Below are 18765 nucleotides of genomic sequence, written 5' to 3' on the forward strand. Positions count from 1 at the left end.
GGAGGGAGGGAGAGAGAGAGAGAGAGAGAGAGAGAGAGAGAGAGAGAGAGAGAGAAGAAGAAGAAGAAAGACAAATGACTGAGAAATACTTCAAAATATTTTGAATATCTCTGGCCATCAGAGAAATGTAAATTGAAACTACTTTCAGATTTTATCCTATGCAACTACAATAACTAAGATTTTTTAAAAAAATGACAAGTACTGGTTTGGAGTTGAGAAAGAGGAACACTTATTCACTGTTGGTGAGTGAGTAAACTGGTTCCTCCAAAGGCTAGAAACAGATCTAGCGTATAATCCAGCTGCATGACTCCTGAGACAATTCCCAAAGGGCTGTAAACCTACTGAAGTACTGGATCATCCATGTTCACTGCCGCTCTAGTCATGATAGCCACAACATGGAGATAGCATAGATGTTCCTCAACTGAGGAGTGGATAAGGAGCCCTGAGTAACCACTGCATGCAGTGACTGACCCAGAACCACAAAAGCTGCATGTTCTCTCTCCTGTGCGGATGCTACCTGTGAGCATCCAGATGTGTGTGCTTAGAGAACCCATAGACGTTAGAAAACTCCTAAGGGGCATGGCGAGGACATCAAGAAGGGACACACAGACACACACACACACACACACACACAGAGAGAGAGAGAGAGAGAGAGAGAGAGAGAGAGAGAGAGAGAGAGAGAGAGAACATGCTCACTCCTGTAAGAAGGTCATACATGTTTTAGGAACAAGCAACCACTTTCTGACTGGATTTAAAGCCTGCTGCACAGGATGAAACCCACCCCCTGTACCTTTAACTGAGATAACAACCCATGGGTGGCTAATGCTTATCTCTGTGCCCATAAATTGGTGTATTTGTCAACCCTCATTAGAGAACTTCTTTTTACAGGACAGATACAACCAGTCAGTGTAGAGAGAATAAGAGACTGAATGCTCAGCTCTATGCAGGACATCTAGATCACACGCCCTGCCTCTGAGGCTCAGGGTTTATCTTGGAAAAAGTCCAGAGGAAATGGATGTCTGCTGCAGCAACTTGATGCTTGCTGAACACGGTGGTGCCGCTGCACACGTGAGCTCACAGTACCTGACGTGGCTGCACAAGCCAGTCAATCTCCGGCGTGGACTGGGAAGGAGCAAATGAGAAGCTTCTGGAAACTGAGGCTGCTACAAGAGGGAGAGCCCATTTTCTTCAGGGATGCAGCCCCTGAGAGGCTGCCCCTGCTCCAGTAGATGGTCCCACACTCATTTACATGCAGGCAGTGCTAAATAGACTCAGGAGAAAGTAGGGGAGAAACTGGACAGGAGTGACAGGGATGAATCTGATTAAAATGCATGTGTGCATGTATGAAATTCTCCAATAATTTAAAAGTGAAACCTTCAGCAACAAAGGCTATCTCAAATGGACTGCAAAGAAAAATGTTCATCCCACCCCAAATTTTAAAGAGTAAAAGAGACCTTACTACAAATATGTCCTGTGTTCATGTACAGATATATTATCTAAAGATTGTACATTTAAAAATAAAAATGTTAAGTTTAATAATCTGGTACATGTGCAACAAATCTGAGCTATGATGAAGCCAATGTCGCAAATCAGATGAAGTCAGCAGCACTGGGGCATTAAGTAAGATAGCATAGTATGAAAGTACTGTGGGCCACAGGACACAGCCTAGACACACTCAGCTCTGACCCAGCTACTCATTGATCCATTCAACCATCTCCTTGGGAACATAATGCAACTGTATTGATAACAGGAAAACAATCTGCTGACCAACAAATCTACCAATGTGAAGGTCTGGTGTTTGCTGATATACTCAGACAATAAAACAATCATAGTTTTTCAATGTATACTATGAGCAAGAAAAGGAAATTATACTGTCGCACACCAGAAAGACAATTTAGAACCTTTGGTGCACGTGACTCTTAAATACTGAGGATAATGCAACATGTGAGCACTCAATCTTTCCAAAATATTTCACTTTGGTTTTTTACTTTTTGTATATGTTCAAGTTTTTCTGATAAACGTGTGGGAGAGGACTCCATGTTCTACATTAAGAAAATGTATTGCTAAAAAAAGAAAAAAGAAAACGTATTGCTGTCTGGCACTGGCATGCTCAAGACATCGAATGGGCCACGTTGACTGAACAGGCGAACGCCTCACAACAGACCTGGGTGGTGTGCTGGCTCTTGCCACCGTCCTTCTGACACACCCTGGATTCAGACTTCCAAGCCCAGCAAGCTGGCTAGCCTACGTACTACCTCTTATAAAACAGACAGCCACACACAGATACCATGTCCAAACCACACACAGCTCAACTATGTGTTTCCATGATACACTTGCCTGTCCAGGAAATCTTTAACCAAGACCACCCACTTTTGCTCCACAAATCACCATGTAAGAGTGGAGTCATCTATGAATTGATAACTTTGGCTTGGAGAGTCTGGGGCCCCAGTGCCCCTCCAACCCCTGTGCTTTCTCTGGTACGGCTTTTTGTTCCAACCTCACCAGTAAAGCAGCTCCTCAGAGACTGTAGCACAGGCGACGGCTCCTTGGGTCCCGCTGTGCGCATCACACACAAATAAGAAAGAACACATGTACTGTACCTTCTCGAAGTGGTGTGGGCTTGGCAGAGTTTTCCCCGCTCATTAAAACAACAAAGGATGCAGCTGCTCGAACTGTAGCCTGCCATGTTGACATGGCAACGGGCGGTTCCTGGCATGGAAAAAGGGCCCTGTTGTTGATGTGGGACCCCATAGTATAAACACACGGCCTGCAGAAGACAGAAGACAGAGAAGGGAAGATTCTTTAAAACGAGTTACCACTTATCTCTCCACCAGGCAGGGAGGTCATCTTGAGCTTTCCAAGTAGAAACATTTGAGGTTTTATATTTGACTCTTTCAAACTCTTTTGAATTGAACAAGGGCCTGCTATGTCAATAGCTCAGTGGTTATTCCTCACAAAGGAACCACTTAAATATGTGAAAAAGTAGGGGTGTGTGTACATGTGCGTGTGTGTTAAGAGAAAAATTTGGATAAGGTTTTAAATACTATTCTGCAAAGTTATAATTTATGCTCCCCTTAGGCCTTTCTGTCTTCAAAGGGAAAAGGCTTCAGAGACATTCTTACAGACTTTTTGGAAAGTATTCTGGAAAAGAAAACATGGCTGGAGATCTCTGCGATTATTAATCTTGGAAAAACAAGCGGTGGTCTCAAAGCCAGCGCTGGCAGGCAGACCAGCCCCTTCCTCTCCAGTCATGGAAACCGCCTTCTCAGACAGGCCCTTGTGGGGATCCTTGTGTAGAAGCCAAGAACAGGGCTTGGCACAAACAGGACGGGCAGAGGTCACAGAAACCTGGCTTGTGGTGCGTAGTCCACAGAAACACACTGGTCACCAAAGCCAGGTACAAGGCCAACAGCAGGAGTTAGGACTCAGCCTCTAAGAGTTAGTTCTAAACTGTCCCAAACCAAGCAGGCTCTCTTTAATGGCTGAGTCACTGTTAACAGAGATGACAAAGACCTGCAAAGTCAGAGGAACTCATTCTCATACCACAGAGAAGATATGACACTCGCTCCTGGGGAAAACAACTTAAGGAAAGAAAACTATTTTACTGGAATTAAGACAAATGTTGAGGGCTGGAGAGATGGCCCAGAGGTTAAGAACACTGACTGCTCTTCCGAAAGTCCTGAGTTCAATTCCCAGCAACCACATGGTGGCTCACAACCATCTGTGATGAGATCTGATGCTCTCTTCTGGTGTGTCTGAAGACAACTACAGTGTATTCACATAAAATAAATAAATCTTTTTTTTTTTTTTAAAAAAAGACAAATGTTGATAAATCAGTTTGATTTACAACATAAATGATCCAGCTACTATGATACAGAGACCTTTGTTATATATACAAAGGACGGAGTGGAGAACCCAAGCGGGAGACAGCCAGGCCATCCAGAGGCCAGTCCCAGCTCTGGGGCTATGGTTCCACAAATTGGAGGAGCTGCAGTTTAAGGGCAGGGGGTCACCTAGAGACAGGGCAGACTGTCCAGCAGGAGCTGAGACCACAGAGGTGACTCACACGCTGTCTGTCGGAAGAATCAGGGAGGAGTAGAACGCCTAGTTTTGCTCTGATTTGCTCTGATCTTCCATCAGTCAAACTTGGCCAGAAAACAGCAGGCAGGAGAGCTGCGCAAATGTGACTCCTTACCACTCAGAGGTCTCAGAGCAGAATGTAGGTCTCAGGGCAGACACAGGCTGTAGCACAGGTGTACCCACTGCATGGCTTGACAGGAGGCAGGGAAAGATCAGAGCAAACGCCCATTACTAATTAACCAGCCTTGGCAGCACAGACTTGTAGCTCCACCCAGCACTGGGGAGGTGGTAATACGTAGAATAGGGGGTTCGAAGCCAGTGAAAGCTACACACCGAGTTTGAAACTAGCCTAGACATATACTATTCCCAGGTGACTGGCCAGATTGGGAGATGATGGGCTGTGGGGCTGTTCTAACCTTTTACCTGTCAGGGAAAAATGGGGGTGGGGGAGTCAGTAAGGCTTTGGTTCTCTATGTCAAACTTTTAGGTCTGAAATTAAAGGGGGACATTTCTATATGAGGCTCAGAGCATTCCTCCCATCAATTTCAGTGAGTTCTGAGTTCATTCTCTGGTCCCACTGGATTCCTAATTGACTTAAACCTCCCTTTAGCTGTCCAGCCTCAGGCTGTTTCAGACCCTAATGAGAGGGAGGTTGTTAGTGCTTACTTCTTCCCAGGTGGGCCAGTGGTAGCCAAAGATTCCTACTATTAGCTCAAATTGCTCATCCAAGTGGGGTCAAGACAGAATCAACTCAGAAAAGTCTATTTGTTGGGTGTGGTTTTACCCCTGAAGCCCCTCTTAGAGGAAGGTTGCATTCGGTTGCATTCGGGGAAAAACAGGCAGTTTGGGACAGGACCCACTCCCACTACCAACTGGCAGGTCGAATTCCTGCTCCTCGGCACTGGCAGATCCCAGAGAACAAGGCTTCCTTTCCAGTAGGAAAGCAAACAGACCCTGAAGCTTTTCTTGTTCAGGAGCCTAGAAGCCTCCTTCAGAGCCATGTGCACCTGTGTGGTTAACCCACCTGTAACTTCACACCCTTGTCAGGAACATTCCCAAGACTGCATCTGCCTCGTATTCTAATGTGGTAGTGGTTACCACGCACAGAACAAGCCTCATGTCTGTGTTCTTGGCTCAACTGTCTATTGTAAATCTGGTGTGACTTTGACCGTCTTCTTTCTATCCTCGGTGGCTAGTTGGCTAGGCCCCAAGGCATCCTCTATCAGCCTCCATATGGTTCCTTAAAAATGACCAGGTTTGAGATGAAGGTACATCTAAGAAATAATACAGAGGCAGAATTAGAAGGCTTATTCTTTTATTTTTCTTTTGTATGCATATTTGTAAGCAAAGGTGTGTACATGTGTGTGCATGGAGACCAGAGGGCATCTCTGCCTTCCCAGCAGCGTCTCTCACAAAGGGCAGATGGCTGACCAGTGAGGTCACCGCTGCTGCCTCAATGCTGGGATTCCAAGTGCACACCACCATCCCTGGTATTTAACATGGATTCTGAAGCCTGCGTTCAGGGCCATCTCCAGACCAGAATTAACATTAACTGAAGTATGTGTTGAGAGGGGAGGGAGGAGGGAAGAGCTCTTAGAGGCAGGAATATCGAGCTACCTCAATCCAGGAGCTTCCTCTCTGGCCACCATTCATAGCTACCTTCCAACAGTACTGAAGTTGGCCTCTGACCAACTGCAGAAGTCATACCCTATCACTTCTGAGCTTTTGTTGAGACTGGGTCTCTCTGTCTAGCCCTCACTGTGTAAATCAGGCTGGTAAACTCCCAGCCATTCTCCAGGCTCTGATACCCATGATGGGGTTACAAATGTAAACCATGACATTCAGCTTAAGGGTCTTTCCCTCCATCCTCATCATTTACTGGAGGCAGGGGTGGGGGTGGCTGGGTCATGAGGATATCAGTCAGCTAGCAAATGACCCCACTTGAGGAGCAGAAACTTCTAGCCAATTGCCAACCAGAAGCTGTGTCTGCAAAGACCCTGTAAGAGACTTCAAAGGGCTTTCTACCTCTAGTCAAGCCCAGCCTATACAGTCTGACTGCAACCTTGTGGGAGATTCAGAGCCACAGTGAGCCTGCTGTGCTTCTCCTGGATGCCTGGCCCTCAGAAGCTGGGAGATAACGTGTGTCTGCTGTTGAAAATGTCCAGTGTTTTGACCTGTCCATTACTTGGCTATAGATGACTGAGTGAACATCCCAAGGATTTGGGTTCAAGGATAAGATGTGGAGGGTAAAGCAGCCACACAGTGGAAACCCAGGGAGTAAAGGCAAAGACCCCAAGGATCCTGTCTGATGTGCTTATTGAGGGTTGCGCTCATCACATAGCAACTGCCAGGCTGATGGGCCAAGAAGCTGTGTTTGTGTAATCCAACAAGAGGATTAAGGATCCAAAACAAGAACGGAGGCATTCTAGGGCCAGACTTTAATGGTACACCCTTACAGTCCTAGCACTTCAGGTGTAAAAGGAAGGTCAGAAGTTCAATGTTTTCTTCAGCTACGTAGCTTGGAGGTGAATCTCAGTCAGAGTTCCAACAAAATAAGAGAAACACTTCCATTCACTGGATTCCCAGGCACCATGTTGTGCCTTCACTATCTATCTGTAGACAGTGTGTTGTACAGTCTGCCAGGCCCCTGCCACTCCCCTCCCCCAATATCCTCAGTATTCTTTTATTTCTACCTCCCTCTTTTTTAGAGGGTGAAAGGGTTGGTCTGAGCCAGACTGTCTATCAGTCTGTAGCCCAGGATAGCCTTAAAATCACAGCAATTCTCTTGCATCGTCCTCCCAAGGGTTGGATTACAGTAGGAATACATCCAGCCTCCACTCTCTTCTTATCCCTGCTTATGTGCTTGTGTGTGTGAGTGTGTGCACATCTGTGTGTATCTGTGTCTATGTGTGTGTGCTCATCTCTGTGTGTGTGTGTCTCTGTGTGTGTGTATCTCTGTGTGCTCATCTCTCTGTGTGTGTGCTCATCTGTGTGTGTGTGTGTGTGTGTGTGTGCTTGCACACAAGTGTGTGTACATGAACATGTATGAGCATGGTGGTACCTTTTCTCAGGAACTCTCCATGAACACTGGAGAATCACAGGTACAACTTCTGTCTTGTTGGTTTGTTTGTTTTGTTTGGTTTTGTTTTGTGAGACAAATTCTCACTATGTGGCCCAGAATGGCCTCAGAATATGTGTCGGTCCTTCTGTCTTGGCACCTCAGTACTAGAATTACAATCATGAATTACCACTGCCAGCTAATAATTCTTGAAGCTTCTCACTTTCTTTGTGCACCCCCACCCCACCCCTTCCTATTCCTCTCTTGGATTCCTTTCTCAGCTGCTGGTTCATTCCTCCCTTCCCAACATGTCCAAACCCAGACCAAAGGCCTTTGATCTTTTACAACCTGGTATCCTTATGCATATAATATAAATAAAAAACAATTTAAAGTTGAATAACTGTATTTCCAGAAATTAAAGCTCTGTCTTTGGGTCAATGCTCTGATAAAATGTGAGCATCTGCTAGCAGATGGAAGGTGTGTAGAGATGAAGGCATAGTCATGCAGTCATATTCCCTGCAATAACTCATGAATAAAGATGGCTCCTACCCAGTGAAGGCCCTGGTCTACCAACCCTTCTCTGGGAGGAGGAAAAGCAAGCAACAAGTGTTTATAGACAGGCTACAAAGTGTCTGGATATGTAGTCACAGAAATAAACGGATCTGTGTTTACTGGGCAGGCACAGCCTTACACCTCACCTTTGCTGACATGCTCACAGGATGGATGAACAGGTGCAAACCCGAGTTTCTCCAGTGCTTACGACTCCATTACTCCCAAATGAAAGGATTCCTTCTAGCACACAAAGAAAAACATTCTCTCCCTGGGGCTCATCTCAAATGCCTTGGGCAACCAACCCTCCTGGGAGCCCAGGCAGGCTGCACAGTTGTGCAAATGAGACAAAAGTGAAAATCAGAGGCAGAGAAGGTGAGATGCATTGAAATGCAGGTCCATGGCTTCTTGCATGAAGAAGAACCTGTCAGAATAGTTGCCTAGAGTCTTGGTTAAGGCTCTGTGTTCATGGAGTTGGTAAACAGAGCTGAGGAACTAACCCCAGCGTTCTTCCTCTTCACCGTAAAGAACCATCGTAATGGAGATGTACTGCCTTTCTCTGCTGACTACTATATGGAACAGCCTTCTCTGGAGAGAAGGGGGTGATTTCTGGTTTTGAAAGGCTCCGATTTCACCTCTTCCCATCATGGTAGTCTTTGTCAGAGGCTTTGATCAACACCCAGCAACTAGAGAGCTGACTATATACATAGGAGACAGCCAGTAGCCTCAAAGGCCAAATCTGCTGGGTAGCTTCATGGAGCCTTTCCAAAATGGGCAAACAGCTGGCTAGGGATCACAAAAGCTGGTTTAGGGGTTGCAAACACAGAAGTTTCAGCTAGATCTATCTAGAAGCTTCTGTGGGTTACAAAGTGTCCAGGCTTCAAATTTATTTCCATCTATTATTTTGCACTTAATATTTTTACAAGTTTGTGCTTTTTAAGAAAACTGTGATACAGTCTCCACTACAGTACGCAAACTTCCTGCTCTCTTATGCCACACACGGAGGTCCAATTCTAGTGGAGGAAGTTCCACCAAGGATGGGCTCCCCTTCCTTCCTCTCTTAGTACATTTCATGACATCATTACCAAACCCAGAACTGATCAATATCATGTAGACGACAAGTCCAAAGACACCATTGTTTTGGAATGGACAAGACTTATTCAAGAGAGGTATTTTTCATGCAGAAGAGGCAAACTTCCTATAAGGGCAAAGGTAGCCTTTGGCACTTGGGAGCCCTTCCTGATGTCAGGCATGAAGGTGGAAATCCTTTCATGGAATCTTCTCACATTGCACATAAAGAAAGCAGGCTCTAGTTGTAAATGACTCTAGCATGGCTGCCTGGCTTGTTGGCAGCCTGGCTGCAGCCCCACTCAGAAGCATCTGAGTTCCTTCCCTCCAACTTTCAGCAGACTGCACACATCCTCAGGCCACTGTTTTCTGTTATTTTCTGTTGATACTAGATTCTTTCTTTTTCTTCTTTTGTTTTTTAATGATTTTAGCCAGGTGTGGCGGTGCATACCTTCAATCCTTGGGAGGCCAACCTGGTCTGCCAGAAAAGCCAGTGCTATGCAGAGAGACCCTGTCTCAAATAGACAAAGGTTTGTATTTTACTTTTGAAACAGAATCACCTCCCCGTAACTCAGATTAGCCTTGAACTTACAAAGGCCTGTCTGCCGCTGCCTTCCCTGTACTGGGGTTACAGGTGTGTACCACACCTGACAGGATGTTCTCCTAAAAATTGAAACCTCCAACTCTAAAGCTTCCGTGGAAGCAGAGGGCATTCTTAGCCCAGTGAAGATGGAGTCTAGAGAGTGGGAAAATACTTATCAGCCAGCCATCTGACAGAGGGTGTCCTGTAACATACCAGTTAAAACAAATAAAAAGACAATGACTGAGAAATATTTTTTACATATTTAATATTCTTAGCCACCAGTAAAGTACAAATTTAAACTACTTTGAGGTTTCATCTTACCCCAGTCAGAAAAGAAACAAAGAGTCAACAAATGTTTGTGTGAGTGTGGGAAAGGGAACACGTATTCATTGCTGACAGGAATGGAGGTGCCTCAAAGAGCTAGAAATATATCTACCATAAGATCAAGATAACAGTCCTGGGCATCTTCCAAATGACTCTACATCCTACAAGAGATACCTGCTCATCGCTGTTCACTGCTACTTTAATCACAATAGTCAAGAAACAGAAGCAACCCAAGTCCAGCCATAGACAAGTGGATAATGAAAATGTGCTTCACATATTTAAATGGAACATTAGTCAACTATAAAAAAAAAATGGTGACATTTGCAGGAAATGAATGGAGTTGGAAATAATCTTTCAGAGGTAACCCAGACATAGAAAGACAAGATCTACGTGTTCTCTTATGTACAGATACTAGACTTGAATCTTAGGTATGTTTAAACTGGTATGAGGACGGGAAGAGGAGAGTATAATGACCTTTGAGAGAATTATATAGAAGCCTGTTGCTGCAGAAGCTTACTAAAATACATACGTACATAAAGAAAATTTAAACAGAGTTACTCTAAATCAGAGAGGCAATGTCTCTCCTCAAGACATTATAGATTATAATAAAAATGCTCATAGGGGTCACCTCTCTTTGAGTTGTTGGCAGTGGGATCCATAGATCCTCTCCCAAAACATTATAGGTTACTTTCATTGTCCTGGATATTCTTGGTGGTAAGATACCAAAAACTGGAGTCATGGGACAAAGGAATCAAGTTGTAATCACTTGGAAGTTTCATTCCTAATGACTAGCTTTCTCTGTGCTAAGGTTTTATGTATACTACTGGAACGAATCAGAATCAATAATCTTACACAGTTAGGAAGCCTATGAGCTACAATGACTAGCCCGGCACAGTATGCCCACTGGCATGATAGCATCATGAATGTTATGGGAACAACCAACCAATTTCTGACTGGACTTGAAGTCTGTTCTACAAGATGGAATCTATGCCTGGTATTGTTAACTGGCCCAAGACCCATTTCTGGATGTCACAGGCTCTAGGGAAGAACCTAGTACTACAATTCTGCTCAGCAGACATGGTTATGAACTGCTCCCAAACTCTTATCTTTGTTGTACACACTTTGCACCTCTCAACCTCAATGGAGAAGCTTTTTAGCTTTTTAAAGGATGTGGTAACTAATACACAGGTTAAGACAGACAGCTTGCGGCACTGAGAGGGGAAAGTAGACATGGGGTCCCACCCCGAAACAAGAAGCTATTTGCACTTGATTCCACTGGCAAAGAGAAAATCACCTTTTCCAGTGGAGCTCCGCTGGGTGTATCAGCCACACTCCAGGACAAGCCCCAAGCCAGGAGTAGCTGCCAACACAAAATTAACTCAGTGGTGTTTTTGTGAACCTTTGCTTCATTTATCCTTGTTTTGGCAATTTTGTCTTACTGGTATTTTGCCTGCTTGATTTGATTTACATTTTTATGGCTTTGTGGGGTTTTGTTGTGTTGAGAGAGAGAGAAAGAACATAAAGTTAGGTGAGGAGAGAGGTAGGGGGGTTTTGGGATGATCTGAGAGGGGAAAATCAAGCATAGTATACGGATAGTCTTAATTCTACAAGAACTGTATAAAATCAAGCCATCGTGCATAAAATCAATTTCCAGCAATGGAGAGGGGCTCATGAAGTCCCAGCTCTATCTGAGGAGCCATTGGCAACAGAAGAATGCTGGGGACAGAATGGAGAGTAAACTGCCAGGAATGGGGATCCTGAGAGCTTGCCAGTGCTCCAGTGAACGGCCTTAGCACACACAGAATGAATGGGCAGAGTAGGGAAGGGAGGGAGAGGCAGGGGAGAGGAAGAGAAGGGAAGAGGAACAAGCAGGAAGGAGGGAGGGAGGAGAAGGAAGGAGGAGAGGGAGGAGGGAGTGAGAACATGGACACAGGGAGGGAAGGTGGTGGACAGGGATGGGGAGGATCTGGAGGGGAGGGAGTGAACCTAGATCCAAGCACATCATATGCATGCATGAATATTAAATAAAAACACTCAAACCGAAATCTGAGCTCTTATACTCATTCTTCTTAAGCCTCCTGTGTAGTGAGCTATAAAGTAGTAAAGTTAATTCTGTGGGGAAGCAGTATGTCTGTCTAACATCTGGCTTTGATGTTAATCTAAAAATACAAGTACTGTGCCCTCAATTGAATGAATATGCTAGAAAAGTTAGTACTTACCAGCTTTGCCCTGGCCTTTTCTAAAACAGAAACATCACAAATGCTGTAGGGAAGTTTAAAGTTTAATATTTATTTTCCCTAGTTATTTATTCCCCTAAATTACAGTTTTGAATTATATTTTCTGTAGTGAACTCAATATGTCCTACAATCAGCTCTCATTTGGTGACATCATCAGCTAATAACCCAGACTTCCTGGAGCAGCTGGCTGTTTTCCAACTGCCATCATGATCATCAGGGGAAAGGGAGGCTTACTACAAAGGATGCCTTAGTTTTAAAATAACTTTTCCTTTAGTGGAATGGAAAAGCCTTAAGAAATGTAAGGAAAATGAAGAAAAGCATATGTTCTTCCAATAGATTTCCACTTTTACAGTTTCTTAGGGATCCTGAGGACCTAAATTGAGAAACATGTCAAGTCCCCATTTCCCTCTGGCTTTAAAGTCCACCTTTGCACAGTCTTGGCCCAGTCTTGCTCTCATCGAATTCCTTCAAAGGCACACGCATGGCATGGCACATGAAGTAAGCATCAATCTAAGGAGTGTGCCACTGGATGGTCATATAAGGATTCCCTCCAGCAGTCATTGTAAAATACCACCTGCCATCGAGTGCCCCGGGGCTCGGGCAAGCGAGGGCACTTAGGTTCAAGAACGGGCACAAGCCCTGGGTGGCTAAGACAGACAGCAACTCTCCTTTAGAACTGGAACGATAGTGGCCAAGCTAGTGACAACTTCCAAAAAGAATAAAAGGTAGTTTGTGTCTCCTTCAGAAAACAAAGTCACTTAGTAAAAGCAGTAGGGCAATCTTATGGAGGGATGAGGAGGGATAGTGGGGCTTCAGGGTCCAGGGAGGGTGGCCTCTTCTGAAGGTTGCAGCTATGCTGTAAGTCAACTTTTAAACAGCTTAGGTGTTACATTTCTTTAAAGATAAGGAGTTCCTCTGTGCCCCACAGTTCCTCTCCCTGTTACAGCCACCCAGTCTGTCACACTTAGTGAGCATAACATGGCAGGATTCCCTGAATATTCTTTTTTTTTTTTTTTTTTGGAAATACTTTTGTTGTCGTCTTTGAAACAGGGTTTTGCTAAGTAGTCCAGGCTGGTCTCCGACTCACAATCCCACCTCAGGTCCTTTAGAAGTGATTACAAGATCACATATGAAAGTGAGTGCACAGACGTTACCACATGATATTTTCTTTGAGAAAAAGTCTCTCTATGGAGCATAGTCAGGCAACAAAACTTGTGATGCTCAGCCTTGATCCTCCTGCCTCAGCCTCCAAAGTGCTGGAACTACAGGTGTGTGCCACCAAGCCCTCCTGCCTGTAGCACTTTTAATTTTCAAAACATCTTTAGCTCTTCTTGACTGACAGCTGCTTAGACTTTGTTGCTACTGACCCTGTAGCTTTGACACTTAACTCAGGGATTGTGTCATTTTGTCATTGGGTCTTCCCCAGAGTGCAGTCTCTCCCACGACCTACTTACCTGTGCTGACCGTGACCCTGGTCATCTTGCCGAGAGTACACAGATTACTCGGATGTAAGTTGGGTACACCCCTTCATATCACATGCTTTGAAAGGAGGCCATTCTGTGTGTTCACTAGCCCCTAGAAACCTATAGCTACTTCTGCATGCAATAACCCAGAGCTTACCAAGCTAACTGTTCACAGTATGGCGCCAAGTCAGAATGCACCAGCACAGGGTCTGGCTCATCTGTGACCCGCCACATCACATTTGCAAGTCCTGCTGCCCATTCACTTGGTCACTTGCCCCCAGAGTGCACACAGAGCAGAACTGAAACTGTTAGCTGCTCCTCCCAGGATACAGCTATGTCCTTCACCATGGCACTCATCACAGTTCCTCTTATCTATAGTCTCAGCTCTTTTCTGGAGTTACTCAGTGGTCGAGCACTGTTGTAGCATATGTAGGGTTCTGATCTGATCCCTAGTGCTGAGAAAGAAAAGAAAAGAAAAGAAAAAAAAAGCAGGGGCTAGGGAGATGACTAAGAGGGCAAAGCATCTGCTGCCCGTGGGTCAGGGACTGACTGTGGCCACCCACCACCCACATAAATTCAGACCAGGGGATCCCCAAGGCAACCTGCCTAGACTAGATGAATCAGTAAGGTCCAGATTCAAGGAGGATATCCTGTCTTAGTACATAAAGCAGACAATGATTGAGAAAGACCACCATGCAGTCAACTATTGGCCGCCACATGAACACAGGAAGATGTGAACATACATTCACAGCACAAACACATACAAGTGTAAAAAAAAAAGAGAGAGAGAAGCAAAATTAGCCAGGACAATGCCTTTCCCACACTCCCTAGGTTGCTTCAGTCTTGTCACACTTCAGATTTCATCCTGGGAAGGTCTGCTCTGCAAAACGATATTGATTTCATTTACTTACTGCCAAACCAACGGGGGCCAACATTGCTGGACCCCAGGCATGGCCTCTCCAGAGACACCCGACACTGTACTCAGCCCTGTTTGTGAAGGAGAGTAGAATTTATCCCATGATGCTCTTCGTGCCATTAAAACCCACTTCACTGAGGAAATTTATTTTGTTCCTAAACCCAAACTTTCAGTCTCAGTCAACTGAAAGTTCTTAGTTTCTAAATAGTCAACTGGACACACGTAGGCCTATTTCTGTAACTTATTTGAATCAGTACCTCATTCTATAGCCCAAACTGTCCTTGAACTTTTGATAATCCTCTGCCTCCATCCTTTTTGTGCCTCTGGGGTTGCAGGTGTGAAGCATCTTATTTTTAGGCATATGGGGAACTCGAGTGAGATTTGAGGCATCCAGGAACAGTGTCTTCACTGCAATCAGTCTCACATATACACTCAAAAGGAAAGCAAGGGAAAGGGCAGCTTTCTGGGGTTTCCTTCTGAAACCAACACATCGTATCCTCTTAGAAGTCCATGGAAACACAAACTAGAACATGGCGCAAAAGCTTCTGTCACAACCATGAGTTTTACTGAATCATGCCAAATGGAGACACTGAGCGTCAGTTGTTCTGACCTTTCTCCAGGGAGACCAGTACTCCATGTGCAATAGAGTCAGGCTTTCTTTGTGTTTAGCACTTGGGATAAAAGGCCACGTTTAAGGCTACTAACATGACTTCTAACTGTTCCTTCCTCCCACAATTTTAGTTCAGAGGTAAAGCATCTAGGAGTATTAAAAACTACAAATTCCTATTCAAACATTCAATAGCATTATATGACTAACCTTAATGAAAATACTCAGTAATTCCAAAAAATTTGAAGCTACAATAAGAACGCCTGCTCCTTCCCAGTCTTCAGAGAATGCCCAGTATGGTACAGTATAAATAATCTCTTTGCCTATGTACTCATGAAATGCTGTACCAACCCTGCAACTTCTCAAAGGTGTCCTCAGACTCTAGCAGTAGTGAGGTAGGAAGTAAGCCCCCTCTGAGAGGTCTGGGAACCAGGGCAAGAGAAAAGATTCCAGGCAATGGGCAGGCTAATTAGAGCTCGATGTCAAGTGGCGTTTAAAAGGTAAGTGAGGAAGAAATGCAGTCAATTGCAGAGACCACCGCTTTCATCAAGGACTTCTAAGGGAGTGCTCTAAACAGCAGCCAACAGATGAGCCTTTCATCTACCCCTTCAGTGAGTCGCCGTGCTGACTTGCATTAAAGAAATAGGAAAAATTGTGAAGAACCAACAAAGTTTGATTTAGAAATTCTCTTATTCTAAAAAGTCTGGATGACTGAGGGAAAAAAATCAACAAGACAATGCTAAGGGGGCTGCCTGTGTCAGGTACCAAATCCCCTCACAGTAAGAACTGGGCATCTTCCTGGTACCTCCCAAAAAAGCTGTGGCCAGTGTCCACAGGGCTGACGGCTTTACTGCTCAGAGGCGGCTCTCTTGCACACTGGAGGCTCACACCAAATGACAAGTGGGCAAGTCTAGGGAGACACTGCTAGAAGACAGTTACAGTGAGGCCGTCACACAGTTACAGTGAGGCCTAGCCTCACAGCAGTGGGCGGGAGGGTATTTTGAGAAAGTACTGGCTCACTTCTATCAGCAGCTCTAGAAGTCTCCACCACTCCAATGACCTCAAACAACAGCCAGGCTGAGCAGCTCAGCACCAAGTTGGTATTTCAAGCTCCTAGTGCACAAATGATGGACTCTCTCCATCCTAACTTACAGGGGTAATCTTATCAACAGTTGTGCTTGCTCAGGGGTTTACCAGCTGTCTGGATCTGAGTATGAGTATGCCTGAGCAAGGTTATGAGACAAGTGGAATCATCCCCACAAACTCAGTCTCTTCTTAGAGAGCATCCCTGAAGTGATACGACTGGGGGCAGAAAAGCATTTGGATAACCTACCTGCCATTCTGGTCTGAGGTCCAAGCCACTGACTGCCCCTCAGGTTTGGTTTTATACCAGATCCTGATGGCGCGAGGAAAGTCAGCAGCTGTTCGAGTCCCCATCTTCCTGATCTGTAAGCTCCAGTTGTCAGAGTCAAACAAGAGCTCCCCACAGCCAGGAGCCTGGCTGCAGCGAGTGTAGCCATCTAACTGCTCCCTCCAAGCATCTACAGGCATAGCCACGAGGTCACGGACAATCTCACACCTGAGCTTCTCAGGAGCAGCCATGAGCTTTGGAGCTTTTGTAAATTTCTCAAGGCCTCGCACAGCAGTCACATCCACCTCCTCTACCTTTAGTACAGATAAATCACAGCAGTCCAACACTAGCAAGAAATCCTCTCTCCCATGATTCCCTGTGTCACAGCAGTACTTTGAGCTAGAGATCTCAGAAGCTTGTTCCTGGTTGTCATGGTTACCATCGTTATCAGTGGCATCTTGATCACCTTTACCACAGACTGCAAATTCTCTGTGTCCCATCCTAGTTGAGAAGGTACTTGAGTCCATCTCAGGAACCTGGCAGGGTCCAGCTGTCCTAAATATGTGGGCTTCCTCTGACTCCATCTGGAAGGTGTCCTGGGTAGAACTCGGCTGTTTTTTAAATCTGTTTCCATCACCAAAGAAGAGCACTATGTTGCCTTCAATGACTCGACTTCCAAAGTCCACATCCAAATCCAGGACGTAGTGCTTCACAAGCATGTGACTGGTGTTGGCCATGAGAGGCAGATCATCCCGGGAAGGGTCCAGCTTTATGTCCATCATGTAGTTTGCAGTTGGTAGCTTTGCTGAATCTCAGCCGAGGCTTCTTATCTCCTCTAGTAGCTCAGAATCACAAATGGCTGGCTTACTGAATAAGAAGCACTCACTGGCACACGTTATCCTTCCACAACGTTCAATTCCCTGGCAAAGAAAAGGATATGGTTAGATAAAATCCCAAATAGGACCCCAAATGTCCCTGCAGTTGCAGATCCTGCAGGTTGGCTACCTTACCTAGCAATCTCCAAGGTGGCAGCTGCTCAGGGAAGAAGGAAGGCTCATCTTTCTGACTGACAGGAGAGAAGCCACATTACCAACCTTTGAAGCTGCTAAGGGACACAGTCCTTGTTTCAGAAAAGAGCAATTCTTATGCAAAACTGCAACTATTACTGCCTCTTGTTTCAAAAGATATTAAATGTATCACTTCTAATTTTGTGCATCAAAACCTAAGTGATCATTTCTCTACTGTGATTCTAAGTAACAAGTGTGAATGAGGGCTGAATGGCTTCATACATTGTATTCTTTGAGAGTAATAATTTAATCCACACAAAAATAACTCCAGGGATTAATGCACTTTTCACATTAGGACTGCTCTCCTATCAGCACTTCCAGTAAATTACAGGAAAATGAGCCAATTTACCAGGAGTGCATTCTAAGTATTCCTTTGAGATTGTTCATAGAGACTTTTCAAATTTATAGTTAAATACTCAAGGTATACATTACAACTTAATAGCTGAAAACCCATTAGCATTCTGGGTAATAGCTTTCTTGTGGCAAACAAAAGGTCTTATTTGGGAAAAAAAGTATGCAAATATCTATAAAAGGAAGGAGAGAGATTAAAATGTAGACACAGATGTTGCAATACAATGTACAAGTTCTTCAGAAAAGCTCTGAATCAAAAAGTATTCCTACATGATAGCAATTCAGCTAAAGGGAGAATTATCTGAACCATTCTGGCCCCTGACATGCACCTGATTTCTTTTAGCATAAGCGGCTTTTCTTTTATCAAAAGATGAAAAACCAATATCAGGTGAAAAAATAAAGCCCAGTGATGAGAGGAGAGCATTAAACTTTGTATTGTAGAACTCCCTAGAGGTACGTCTTTGTCGACCACTATTTGCCTGGTTGTAAGAATATTGAGCACTGTCCCCCATTTCCGCTTTGCCCTCACTTTCCAAGTCTATCTGCCCTACAAGACCTTATCAAGGCATCTTCTGCTAGAATCTCTTCCCAGCAAACAACCTGAGTTTCTACCTTGCCCCTAGTGATTTCCCATCAAAATCTCACCTAACCTTAGGAAGCATGGCCTCCTAAGGAACAGCTGCCTGCCTTTGGGGCTGGCATGTTCTTGGCTCCTCCCCTCCTTATGCATAGGCTTTTTTTCAGAGCCACTTCCAGTCTGCCTCCTACCTCTCATGCCCAATTTGCCAAATCTTGTTCTACCTCCAAAGCTCGGTTCAAATGCCTCAAAATCCTTCCTGGATCCCCTCTTCTCACTAACCAAAATATTGGGTAATTATTTTATGTTGGAGTTTATTTTTCTTTCAGACAAACTAGCCTCACATTTGCAGTAATTCTCCTGCCTCTGCCACCTGAGTTCTGGAGTTGTAGTAATGGACCACTAGGCTTGACTTGGTAGTGATTTTAATATACAGGAACAGGAAAAAAAATCAAGATACAAAGAGCAGTTTGAAGTTTCTAGAGAAGCTGGTATCTGTCTGTCTCGGTACTAGACAAAGCAGTGTGTGAAAAG

The 18765-nt window shown here is 44.7% G+C and overlaps 1 protein-coding gene across 1 annotated transcript in view; it reads right to left on the minus strand.

Moving 5' to 3' along the window:
• The window catches only part of AOPEP (aminopeptidase O (putative)), a gene marked incomplete at its 5' end in the record, with an annotated part of 246495 nt that extends 229480 nt beyond the window's left edge, over positions 1-17015 (minus strand). Inside the window, 2 exons of the mRNA XM_080931953.1 lie at positions 2601-2767; positions 16219-17015. Coding sequence (XP_080788079.1) covers positions 2601-2767; positions 16219-17015 — 964 coding nt within the window. The remainder of the gene's footprint in view (positions 1-2600; positions 2768-16218) is intronic.
• Positions 17016-18765: the final 1750 nt, after the last annotated feature.

This window comes from Micromys minutus (assembly GCF_963924665.1).
Source record: "Micromys minutus genome assembly, chromosome: 1".
Classification (NCBI taxonomy): domain Eukaryota; kingdom Metazoa; phylum Chordata; class Mammalia; order Rodentia; family Muridae; genus Micromys; species Micromys minutus.